The 13,573-nt window shown below is 40.5% G+C and overlaps 1 protein-coding gene across 5 annotated transcripts in view; it reads right to left on the bottom strand.

Annotated features, from left to right (window-relative positions):
• The window catches only part of nrxn1a (neurexin 1a), a 62,113-nt gene that overhangs the window by 36,425 nt on the left and 12,115 nt on the right, over positions 1-13,573 (bottom strand). For 4 of the 5 annotated variants that reach the window (XM_085360896.1, XM_085360895.1, XM_085360893.1 and 1 more), the window contains one exon: positions 579-880. In XM_085360896.1, the coding sequence (XP_085217022.1) occupies positions 579-880 (302 nt within the window). Of the gene's footprint in view, positions 1-578; positions 881-1,916; positions 1,929-13,573 lie in introns of all 5 variants that reach the window. The other variant, XM_085360897.1, reaches the window with a different exon arrangement.

Raw genomic sequence — 13,573 nt, 5'->3', positions numbered from 1 at the left:
GTCAGAATTAATTCTGCAACTAATAAACATCTTCATTTGGTTAATGAGTCAATTATTTCTCAGGCAAACGAAATTATTGTTTTGGCGTAGCCTTTTAGTATGCACGTTTTTTTTGTTTTTTTTTAATCATTGCTTCTTCTGGCTTCTCTGCATCTCGTCAGAGAATCAGTGCCACGAGATATGAGGAGTGGTGGGTTGCCCGCACCTATAGCCTGAATACAATCCTGTACAATAAGAGACATTAAATGCAAAGTTTCTGAAAACCCCAGCTGAGGTCTAAACTTCACAAACAAGCTAATGAAGTAAAAAAACAAAAAAAATCACAATGTTGTCACATTTGAGAAGCTGGAACAAGTATTTTTTTTATCTTGACATCTTAAAATATTTTCAAATTGTGCTTTACTTCACTCTGCCATTTACCAAGCATTTTATCAGTAAAACTTCCATTCATCCTTGTTATCTTTATGTCCCTCTCTACATGACTGAAAATGTTTCTTCCCAAAAGCCTTATCAGTAACATAAATTGTCTCCTCTCCTCTCTGTTTCGCTTACTCCTCCATCTCCTGTTGTTTGGTTACCTGTCTCAGGTTGCGGGTGACCTTGACGTCATGCCAAGCGTTGTCGTTGAACTTTCCGTTGACGGGCTCCACCAAAGCCTCAAAGGCCCCAGAGCCGAGGTTGATGACAAGTGACACTGCCCCATTCTTGAGCGCCAGGTTGACGTAGTCAGCTGACTTGCCGGTGTGCAGCATGAGGCCATTGCGCTGCAGTGTCTTGAAGGAGAGCGTTATTTCATCACTGCTAGACTGGATGGGGTTGGGCGACAAGTCGTAGCAAAAGTACTCTGAGCCCTTGAAGGTTGCGACGTACTCCTCGCGAGCTGAGAGGCAAAGGGAGAGGAGGAAGAGGGAGAAGAGGAGGAAACAGAAGCATGGAACCATTACGTTGTTGCCAAAGCATTATCATAATGAGTGGTACATTTTCCAAGCTATGTTGCTTCTTCCCACACTGCTCTTCACAAAATGCTCAAAGATGATAAAATGGTGGGTGTTCATCAGAGCCAGCTGAGTAAAACAAAGCTCAGCTGGGCCTGGTTAAATTTGATTCGGATATGCAGTGCAAAACATATTGTTTAAGATGCTGAAAATGCTGTTATTGTCAAGCAAAGCCTCACTGATGCCAGCACTTGGAAGAAACACTTCCTTCCATACCTCTAATTGTACCACAGAGTGGTGTGTAAACAAGCTTTGATCATTCATGTGGGTTAGAGATTAAACAGTGTGGATGTGCGGGAGACAGTCGTGAGTCTGTAGCATTCCAAACTCGTTACGAAACCTGTCTCTCTTTTGAGAGAACAGCTGTGTTGGCAGTCTAAAGTGAGGTGCTCTTGTTTGACAACATGGCTCCTTTCATGATGTTTGTTAAATGCCAGAAATGTGTAAGTGTCTGCGTATGTGTGTGTGGCGGCAGCAAAGGTTAGGGAAGTTTTAAAAGTGAATGGCAAAAACCGACGATGAAGATGGAGAAGAGCAGCCTGCAAGCATAATGGCAGCCAAAGCAGGTAGGAGTGGCCAATTAGAATTCAGTAACAGGCAGACAGCCAGTAGCAACTTACCTTGCACACCCTTAGTGACCCACAAGGACACTAGACCAAGGTTTTACAATCCATCATACTTAAGCTCGCATTCACTTATCTGCTCTCACACCTACACACACTACTCTATACGCAAGCCAGCAGCAGAACAAATATGCACACCTACGCACACATCCGCAAAAATGATCATACTATCGTGCTGCCATAGACAAGTAGGGGCGACATTATCTGTCTCTTCACCTCCCCCCACCTTCAAAAACATCACCCTTCCTCTGCATCTGCTCCAGCGTTCTCCTCACCACCATCCCTATAGCTCTCACACCTCCCTCCTGGCCTCATGCCACCATTCCTCTCCTCACATCTCACTGGCCTCTTTTTCTTTGCTCTGTGGAGCCTCTGGCATAACCACCATCTTGTAGTTCACAATGACGAGGGGAACAGAGGAGGATTTAGCACACGCTAGGTGAAGCTGGAGCAGGAGAGACACTTGGTGAGGAACCGCTGGAGAGGAGAAGAGGGGGGGAAAGATGCCATATAATGAATAGACTGAAGTGTAATAGGTTATTAAGGTAGTGAGAGGCAGAGAGAGGGATGTTGAAATGGAATCGGCCGCACTTGAGTGAATATAACACAGAGAGATTAATGAGAAGGAAAAAGTGAGAATATATCACAATTCAAAGGCCAATTGTGGCAAATTGTCTTTCTTTGCTTTAGTTGCATGAAAAAAAAAATCCAAAGTGTGAATGCCAATATACGAGTGAGAAACAACACATTGTGTTGTGTGATTCCTTCCCTCCCAGCATGTTAATTAAGAGTATGTGTCTGCATGCCTCAAAGAGAAAAAGAAAAACTGCGTGCGAGTTCGCGTTCAAGCGTTTGAAAGTGTAGACAACTATATGCTTTTTATGTGTGCATGAAATGTGCGGGGGTGTGGGTGGGTGCTGGTCTCTGTAAATATTGGTGTATTGCTGTCAGAAAAGCTATTACCAACTCAGGGCCTCGGGCTAGTCTTTACTGAGAGGAGCGAAGAAAAAGGAGACCCCCACACACAAACGTACACAGAAAGACCAGCCACAAATGTTAACACAATCACACATACTCACTCACTCTCTCACACACACACGCAAACGGAGCCAAATGTAGATGAGGTGGCAGAGCGAGAAGGGGTGGGTGTGTGTTGTTCACAATGGGAACACACGCAGCCGTCCAGCAGCATTGTAGCGGTAATTTACAGAGGTGCCATTAGGTTTCAGTGTAGTGCTCCACCATTCTGTTGCTAATTTACAGACACATCATTAGAGCAGACAGGAGCACATAAAGCATCTCTGCATCGATCTGGAAGCTCTGGCCCGCAAACGCTCACTCCTCGTTCTATTACATCACATGCACAACAGACGTGCACGCACACATTCAGACAGGAAAATGCATATTGGGTGACACAAACACAAGGAAGACGTGCGTGCATGTGTTCACTGTGAAGACACACCTAAAACACACAGAGACGCACACGCTCTCAAGTGGGCAGGTTGGAGTGGATCTTCTGTAGCTCAGATTAATGGAGTGAGTCAGTATTAGCTCAGAGTAAACAGTGAGACAGACACTGACATACACACCACATGTCACACTTCATCCTGTGGAAAGCACTGTCGATCAAAACAAGCGAGTCGGAGAACGGAGGAATACAGTGAACGAGGGAGAAATGAAGGGGAAAGAAAAGGAGAGCCTAAGAATGAGAATTATAAAAATGTTCCTGTGGAGAATTTTTAGTACTTTATATTTATTAATGTACTGTAGAAGTTTGGTATAGGGCTGGGCCATACACCCTAAATCTTTTATTATATCTGAAAATACTATCGTTATTGTGATATCATTGCTATAGCAACATAACACAAACTAGCCCAGGCACATCAGAGCACAACAGCACCATGTCATAATTTAGCATCTAAAAGAGTAGCTGTTTTAATAACCTTCGATCATGAGCAGTGCTTTGCAGAATATGCAAGAAAATGTTTCCCCCAAAAGGTGAAAACGACTCGTTTCACCCCTGGATGCAAAAACAAACTGTTGAGTATAACCAGGCTACAAGTAGGAGATTCCAGCATTTGGTGACTGGACGTCAACCCAGATATAGGCGCATGACTCCACTTGTGTTGTTGGTGCGCTGACTAGTTGTGCTGGGTATTTGCACTCGCTAGTTCATAGCTAGCTGCACTCCACATGACAGGAAGGTCACATGGAGTGGATGGAAATTTTAAGCAGCTGGTTTAAAAGCTTGACCCAAGACACAACCCATCAAAGGTAGAAAATATTTTCCAGTTTTATTATCTGATAATATTTGTGCGGCTTTTGAAAAGTTACAAGGTCAAGTTACTTTAGTTACCATTCAATAAAAGTGTTAAGATACCTGCTTAACATAAAATTACTTAAATTTCCAGGGAAAACACTAGCAAAGCAGCTTGATTTATGTGGTGTCACTTAATGTACTGCTGGGTCACCACTGTTGCACTATGGCTGCTGCTACTGCTGGCTCTTTGGTTCAGTAGACTCAATTGAAAAAAGGATGGAAAAATACTCGTCATTAACTTGCACTTAAATGCAGGCTGCTAGCATCAGTAAAATGTTCAGGAGTTTTTTCTATTTTGTCAAAAATACTAGAAGTTTTCTTGAAATGTTGTGATATCATTTTGTGTCTATATCACCCACCCCTACTGTGGGAATTGTTTCTTGTGGGCTGCGTGTTTGGACAGCTAAGCTAAGCGTTACTTTATCTCTGAGGTCACTTTTTGCAATAACGGTCCTAAATTATACCTGATTAAAGCGAGTGAATAGAAGAAGGGAAAAGAAAACTCTTTAAAGTTAATTAGCTTTGGGTAACTTTAAAGCTAATTAAAGGATATTTCTGAAGAAAACTGTAAAAATTGTTTTTATATCCATTCTTCTTGTGTTTTTTTAGTCGAAAAAAATTAATTGGCCGTTCATTGTCACCAAATACCAAACATTTGCTGGCCTAAACTTCTAAAATGTTCTATTCTTTGGGTCATATAAATACGTTGGGATTTTACACCACTGAATTTACAAAGTTATTAATAAGGAGATTTCTTTTCTTGGATACTGGGAAGCTGTTAAATGTATTTATTTACTATTTTATTTACCACTTTATAAAATAAGTGGTTGTATCAACAATTTTTTTAGCTAAAAACAAAGCAGGCTCTCTTTTGAATTCCTCCAGCTGTGAGCACTGGAGAGACACAGAGCTGTGAAACTTCTCGTGTGTAAGTAATTCACACAAGCCGACTGTTGGTAGACAGATCCAACAATTATTTTTAATTTCATCTTTTAACCCTCAATGATCAATAAAATAAAAAACACCAAGGATGCGGCACTGCTGGGGTTTGTAACGTGTTGAAATATGCAGCAACTGAACAGCAAACTATTGAAAAAATATGCTCTAATGAAGGTCAGTAGGGTAACATATCTTTCTTTCTACATAGCACTTTAATTCTTATTGTCTGCACTGAAGCACCGCAGCAATTTCCTAATGTTGTAAACCTCAACATCTGGCAATAAACCCATTCTGATTCTGATTCTAAAACACTTCCTGAAATGTCTTTTTACCAGGAAAAATACAACTAAATCAAAAACAGCTTCCTCCACTGCACCTCGGTGACTAATCAAATCTTCTCTTGGCTGCTCCCTTTAGGGGTCACTATAGCAAACGATCTATTTCCCTTCCTTCACACCCTATCTGTTACATTGTCTCCTGTCACACTAAAGCTCCAGATATTGTAGTACCTACATTTTAAGTCCGTAGTCTCACCTCTACACTCCCAGTTTTCCTTCTGTCTCCAAACACACCTTCTCACTATCTTCCTCCTCAGTAGCAAAGTTTTCATTGGTAACCTAGTAACTAGTGGTTGTTGTTAGCCTGGCCCTCGTCTGCTCTGGTTTGGAAATCTTATTTTTCATTCACTTGTTTAATTTGAACAAAGATTATACACTGGGTGCCCTTCCTGATGCAATCCTCCCTGTTAATCCAGACTTGGACAGGACGCTAGGAATAATCTGGTTTATGGGCCCTGTGGTTGGCTCAAATACTTTGAAAAAAATAAACAAAGAAAATGTTCTGCAGCTTACCAAAATATGCTTTTCTCAATTCTTGTTCTAACTAATGGTGTAATGAGACCACTGCAATTACATAAAGACTCTATGCACCTTAAAACAAATTTACACAAGGCATAAAGCTTCACTAAAAAAATCACCATACAATTGCCACTGTTATGCAAAAGCCTATCAGCTGAGATTCTCCCATCATCTGTCAGCACTGACAATTAGAAGAGGAAGACAGGCTTTTGTATTGCATTTTCAATTACTTCACTTTCATACACAGAGAAAGAAAGAACAAAAAACGAGTGACGGTTTGGAAAAAACCGAGCGACTTCCTGGTAAGCTGTGAAAATATGTCACTATTAATTGATTCCAGCTATCAGTTGAACCTTTAAAGTAAGCCTTTCTACAGCTGGCTGTCAGGGGTGAATATATGTGGGTTGCAAAATGGTCCAAAACACACTCCAGCGACTGCATTTGCAGAAGGAGAGGTCTGTCTAGGAACAGGATAATATGAAAGGAACTTGTACAAAATTAATGAAGTGAACTTTGAAGGCTATGCAAGGATTGAGAATAAGCATAAATGTAAAGATGGAAGGTGATTGGCATTAGTTCTTGAAGACTATCGTTAAGCTACTGCTGTAATGAATAAAGCAGTCCGTGGGGAGGCGAGGGGGGAGAGAGGGAGCGAGAATAACTGATCTGATGGTTGCTGCTTCAGAGACCAGCTGCAGCTGTACCACCCTTCCAATGATCAAACACACATCAGTTGGATGTTTCTGTCTGTTTGCGCTCTCATGGCGAGTGTGTGTTGCATTTTTCTGCTCATGTGCGTCCTCAGCGTTTCGCACACTAATTTGTCATTTCCATGGCAACCCACTGTTACAGGGGCTACACCAAATATGAATGTGTTTGTGCATGCATGTGTTTCAGAGACAGAAACAGAGAGAGGGGGGAGAGACAGGAAGAGAGATGGAGAAGGAGGTCGAGAGAGAGAAAGAGTGATTGAGTGAACAGTACATTATCATGGACAGCTGTACTGAATCAAAATGGCGGATGGAGGCTGGGAGCACGTCGGGGGAGCCTACATTATACAGCACCTGATAGAGGGAGCAGGATGGAAAGAAGCAGGGAAAGAGGAAGATGCATTGGAGAATTTGAAAGGAGAAGGAATAAAAAAAGAGGGAGCAGGAGACTCATTGAGATGGGCAATGCAGAATGGAAGAGAAGAGAGAATAAGGTAGAAGGAAAGAAAGACGAGACAAGGAAAGGGAGTGGCAGAGAAGGAGGGATGGATGGCTAGAGAGAGGTAAAGACAGAAAAATGCTGGTGTATCTAAATCCTAGTGTAGCAAGCCTCAATCATGGCAGCCCTGTCATTCTGAAGATAGCACGCTGCAGTTCCCTTGCACCTCGTTTTTAGCCCACCATGCAGTTCTGCTATCAGCTCCTCTCAGACTGTCCACACATGCAAATACACATGCACACACACACGCAGCATAAACTCAAGCATCCTGCACGAAGGCATCCCTTCTTAATAACAGACAGGTGGATTAACTATACACTCGTACACTATACAGATAGATGACCAGCATTGGAAATGTATGTAAATGTATGCTAACATATGCATAGTTTCCATATTAAGTTAAAGTGTGAGAATTCATACAGTCGAGTTCACTAAAGGCTGCAAATGCCGTTTCCATCTCTATTCGGTGATATACAGCATCTGGCTTTGAAAGCGATTGGGCTATCACATCACAGCCAAGGGAGCAATACTGTAGAGGAGGATATTACTGTCAGGACACAAGTGACAGATTGCTCGTCTGCAATGTTGATGTCTTATTTCTTTTTTGTTGTTGTTGTTCAATTGAAAGCATTTATTCCCAGTATGAAATATGCACTTTAAAAAATGCTACACCAGCACAGAAAAATACAATACTGACCTAAAAGTGAAGAATAGTGCAGAAACTGTGATTGAGTTGAAAAATCACCAACAATATAGACACCTGTCTGAATGGTTTCTTCTAAATGTTTGTCATTTTTTGCAAATCGTTGATGATAGGAAGGTTTTATATAATTTCTGCAATAGCAGGAATGTAAGACTCACAGGACTGCTAATTAATCTAGTAATGTTGTGATCATTTTTTATGTTATGTCATGTTTACACTTTTTGTTCTTCTGGATATGCAGGGTGGTTTCAAGTGCTTATGTAGCAATAGACCACCATAGCAGAGACTCCCAGTCAATGTGATGTCAGTAAAACAAGTCTTTCTGGAAACATTGTGGTATATGGTACACAAACTGAAACTTGCCGCTTAACAAATAATGGTCATATATTTTCATGCAAGTGCTCTGGGTGCATGATATAACTAAAGATTAAAAATATCTCCTTTACCTTCGTACACTATATTAAGTTGGAAGTGGCTCCATAGTGTAGTGGTTTACACTTTTGCCTAACAAGTGATTGGCATTAGACCATATCATTAAGATCCTGCTCCAATGAATAAAACAGGCTGTGGCCTGTTGTGAATAAGGGAGTTAATACTGCATTAAGTTGGCTTTTTTAAAAAAAAAAAAAAACCTTACAAGATGGCACAATTCACTTGTTTCAGGTTGAATTTTCACACTACTTTAAGTAAAGCCAACTTTTTGTTTTTGCAGTGATTCATTGACTTGAAAGAATCAGATGCAACTGAAACCAGGTGTTATCTACATAATCATGATCATCAGTCATAAGAATTTTTATATACGTTCTAACAGTGAACAGCAGCATTTTATAACTTTTGAAAAGAAAGAAACTTTTGCATTCTTTCGTTGCTGGCGTGGATTAAAGACACAAATGTGTGATAATGTTGGTGCTACAATTTCAATGACAGGTCAATGCAGAAGCCTGGAGATTTATAGATTATACGGATGTGGATGTTGCAAAAACTTAAAAAGACGTTTTGGAGAACGCTTTGAAAGAAATGCCACAATTCCTTTACTGAGAATTTTGACTTCTTGTCCTATAGCAGCCCTGATCAGTGGTTTTGAGTGGCGGCACCAATCTTTCAGAATACTCCAGCAAGTCCGGCACACCTTTACTGTTAATCATAATCAGTGACAGGGCTGTAGGGACGAACTTGCCTTTGGTTGATGTTGTTTTATGTTCTAGTTTCTGTGAAGCACTTTGTGATTTTATCTTGAAAGGTGCAATATAAATACATTTTTACTTTACTTTACTAGTTAGCTCACAACACAACTATTGAGGTCAAAGGTCAAAATTTAAGGTTTAGCCAATCCTGTTAATCGGTCATTGGATACTAGTGCAAAGCTAATAAAAAGTCAAAATGTCTTCATAAAATAAATTATGGTTTTGAGAATGGATTATAATAAATCCAATAACTCTTGGACTTATCTCTAAGCTACCAAAGTCTGCTTAACTATGATTGGTTAAGAAAACCCAAGCTTAATCTGGACCTTAATCTAACAAATCCCAAAATCTTCCCCACCATCAGTTTATGTAAATTCGCATTCAGGTGTATGTCTATAGAGATTATCGTTTACGATACTGGATTATTCATTAATTGATTCCCTGGATGAATGATGGCTTTCTGTTGATTAAGCACTCCATTAATTAGCTCTGATCGAATAATTGAAAAGAAGAGCAGCACATTAAACAGCACTGAAAAGAATCATTATGAGCAGTCCTTTTGTCAACAAAGAATTATATCTGTAAGAAGATATGAGTCTCCTTGAGTCCCATGTAGTGTATTTAAAACTTATTTAGAATATTAAAAACAAAGGACTGCTTGATTGCCTTTGCTTAATAAACAGCAAATCATCCACGCACCATCCATTAGCGATGAATGGATGGTTTGCTGTTTATCAAACAGAACCGTTATACTAGCGTTTTCATCAGTCAATGTGGTGGAGTGAGCCTATTAAAAGGTCTGAACCCACGGCTGGCGCCACTGAGGAGCCAGACATTTTTTATAGGGGTGGCCAGTGTCAAACCAAACGCCGGGGTGGCACAGAAATGGATGACTCGGTTTTATTGCTATGTGTTAAATTAATGTAGCCTAAATAGTCTTTTTTTTTCTTTTCTTTTTCAGGCATCACTTCAATGAAGAAATGCACTATAGGAGCTTGTGTAAGATATTTATCTTGTTGATAAAGATAAGGCTCATAAGATAATTGCCATTTAAATGTGTCAGAGAAACACGTAGATGGTCAGTAGGTATTAAATGTATTAACAGTTCTACATGTAGCCCCCTCCCCCCCATCAGGCTTTGTCATTAGTTGTGCAAGGTGGTCCGAGGGCTAGCCATGGCTTCCCCAGACAACCTCTTGGACAAACAACAACAAGGTCCATCTCAGGACTATTGCAAATCATATTAAATTTAGCAATGTTTTTGAGAAGATACAATCATTTAAGTGAATTTCTTTGCGATAGAAATAGAAGAAGTAGAGCATAACAAAAATAATACCGTACATCAGAAATCCTTTTCAATTTCCATGTTAAGAAAAAAACTATGAACAGCACACTTTTTGCCATTGTGTTCAATCCTTTATATCTTGTCCCTTTTTGTTCCTTTTATCTGTGTTCATATCTCTCTGTCTCTCTCTCTCTCTCTCTCTGTCTTGCTCAAATTTGGCCTTCTCTCTGGTACCCAGGGAAACTGGCTTGTTTCCATGACAATGTCTTCAGGCAGAACAGTGTATTTGTCTTAAGCTGGATAAGATCAGAGTCAGTTTCATCCCTTTTAGACACACTCACACCGGCATGCAGACAAACACATACAGTACATACAACATGGCACATATGCACAGTAAAGTAGAAGAGCACCAGAATTAGAAAAATGTGTAAAAAGCAGACAATTGGCAGCATTTAGATCCACACACATGCTTTAACATCTCTCACACACACGCACCTAATGAAACCCTCTTGTGGCATGTTGTTAACAAATAACAAGCACATAAAGAGCTCTTTTCATAAAGGTAATGTGATGGGTTTTTAATGAACACTTTGGCTATTTTAATTGTCATAGTTACGCCAGACAAGTGCCACAAGTAAATGAGTGTTTGTGTATGCATGCACGATTCCTTTGAGTGTGCGTATGCTCGTTCATGTGTCGTTTTGGCAAAAAGCGAAGAAATGAACTTCAAATGCCAGATGGGGTAGTGAAGTGAATCGCCAATTGGGCCGCTACTCTCGGTTCCCACCCAGGCACAATGGAAATTGCTAAGACAAGTAAGAAACAATTGGAGCACCAAGTACCCTGTTTCTTTCTCTTTCTTTCTAAAAATGGAGTGTGTGTGTCTGAGTGTGCGTGTTCGATGAGGTACGTGCATCACTGATGAATACCATGCCGGCTGATGCGAGGCTCTGTCGAGTCGGGGAGCCCAAGGAGAGATGCAGCACTCCTGCTGAGAAACGCTGCAGTCTTATCTCCCTTCCTGTCTCCCCGTGCGTCGCCGACCTTCTCTTTCCACCTTTCTTTTCCCACTTTCTGAATTCGCTCCTATCTTTCGTCACCATCACTTTTCTGCACTCTTTTACCCTATCCCATCCACCCGTCCTCCCACCCTCCCTTACATACTCATTGCCAGCCTCCGCTCTATCTTTCCCCTTCATCCTCTGCAAATGGAGAGTCCGTTTGATGTCTTTATTTTTAGGCCATTATAGGGTGCTTCGGCTTTGCGTGTTCCCTATTAGCGTTGCAGTGAATGCTAAAAAATGTAAATGTGTACGCTTGCTAATGAGCTGGTAATTGCATATAATTACCAGTAAAAGTATACATTTAGTAGTGGGATTGCAGCACATTTCCCATGTTGAATTCAGTAACTGCATCTCCCTGATAATGTGGGGGCTGAGCACTGTATGTGGTGCTGTGACTTTCATTACAAGAACTGCATGGGTGTTAAGCATTAATGAGTGTTGTAGTACAGTGGCGTAATGGGTGTTAGTAGTGGAGAGTAGAGGCAGAATTAGTCCCATTAGTGGAGAGTTTATATCTGGGATAATTGTCAATTTTCCAATAAAAACTTTGCTGCAATTGCTTTACCATTGCTGATTGCTAGAGGGCGCACAGTTTCTTTTTTCACAGCTCAAGATGAGGCCATCAGGAAACAAAATCATGCCAGTCAGTAAGGCAGGCAGCCAATCATCAGATTCTTGCCTTCTAACACTAAGCATCTCTCTCTCTCACCTCGAGTTGGAGGCTGCTCACTTGCCCGTCTTGTTAATTATGTAAGCTTTACAACATCAGCGGCTAATGTGCGTCTGATGAGTATCTTTCATTCATTGTACTTTGCTAGGATTAGCCGGAGGAACAGAAATCAGGCCAACGCAAACAATAACTGAGTGAATTTACATTTTTGAGTTGATACTTGTTCACTGTACCTAAAAGCATAAACGCAGGGCCTGTTCTTTCACTGCTTCCTGACAGCGCTGACACTAACTAAAATTTTTGGAGATGATTAATTTGCTGATTAATCATTTTAAAATGTCATAATATGGTGGAAAATACTCACCATGGGAGTAAAATGTCAACAATGGATCAACCAGCCTAAACCAAAACATATTGTGTTTAACTAGGCTAATTAATCTGAAATTAATGCCCAATCTTGGTAATGTTTTTGTTTGATTATACTACTAGTAATGCCATGGAGTTTGTATCTACTTCGCTTTGTCATACATGTGAGTAAACTTAATATTTTGAAGTTTTTCACTGTTGGTCAGACAAATCCAAGACATCAACTTGGGCTGTAAAACATTTCTATTTATTTCATTTAATGTAACGGGTAAAAAAAGAAAATAGATAAAAATAGAAGCCCCACCAATTGGTCGAGGTAAATGGCTACACTACACATTCTTTCTATAATATACCCTTAGGTGGCTTTTGCTGAGATTTGGCAAAAAGATTTGGCATGATATAAATAAAAGTGCACTGCACCAGAATCTGTTGATCAAAAAACTAACTTGCCAATTAATCAATAAGTAATCATTATCTGTAGACCTAAATTATTTAAAACTAAAAAGGAAGGCATTTTGCTAAGAGCAACACATCATTTATCAATAATTTACACTGCTGCTGATTAATCTTCTGATGAGGGGCGAAGCATTTCAACAGTACCACCTAAAATAACAGAGTAAGATGAGAGTGTGCTGAGAAATTATACAAGTGTAATTAGACTAACAAAAATATGTATTTAAATTTTGTTTCAGCAGGCCTGTAGTTTATTAAAAAATAAACAGCTCTTGTATGATTTATTATTAGGGCTGTTGGTGGTGATGAGTAAGAGGTAGGAGACATGCTGTACTTTGCTGGTACCGACTGGTTCCTCTTGTCTTGGCGTCTGCTACCACTCCCAACCCCACATATGGTGGAGTCAGCACGAAGCTCGTCCACTGCGTATGTGTATGTGTGTGTACATGTGTGCTTTTTTTTCGTTCTTCCGAAAAAGCGCATTTATCCATGAAAGAACAAAAGGGGGTGGAGAGGCGGGGGGGAAACGCACAAAAGAGACAATTCAAAAAGAAATCCAAAGACTGTGATATTGGGCATGTGTGTGCACAGCCAGGAGTGTGCGTCCATCTGAGCGTTTTTACCATAAGACAATGTGTTAAAATGAGCCGCTTTGATTGCCGACGCTTTATGAGTCACAACTGATGACTCACAATCCACCTCCCCTGAACATGCACCCATGCACTCACACAAGACACACACTGACATACAGGCAAACACACCTCGCTCTCCACTGCCTTCATCCACTGACCGTGAAGAATATGTGCAGGCAGCCTTACTCATGCATATTTACACTGAACACATACTCACTCACCTACTCAGCGGGCACTCTCTAAAGGTTATTGTGTGTGAGTTTGCGTCTGTTT

This window comes from Diplotaxodon limnothrissa, linkage group LG8, assembly GCF_057381915.1.
Source record: "Diplotaxodon limnothrissa isolate DT_005_m linkage group LG8, D_limnothrissa_male_GT1.1, whole genome shotgun sequence".
Lineage (NCBI taxonomy): Eukaryota > Metazoa > Chordata > Actinopteri > Cichliformes > Cichlidae > Diplotaxodon > Diplotaxodon limnothrissa.
Note: the sequence above shows the minus strand (reverse complement) of the source record. Positions and strands in the feature narration are given on the sequence as shown.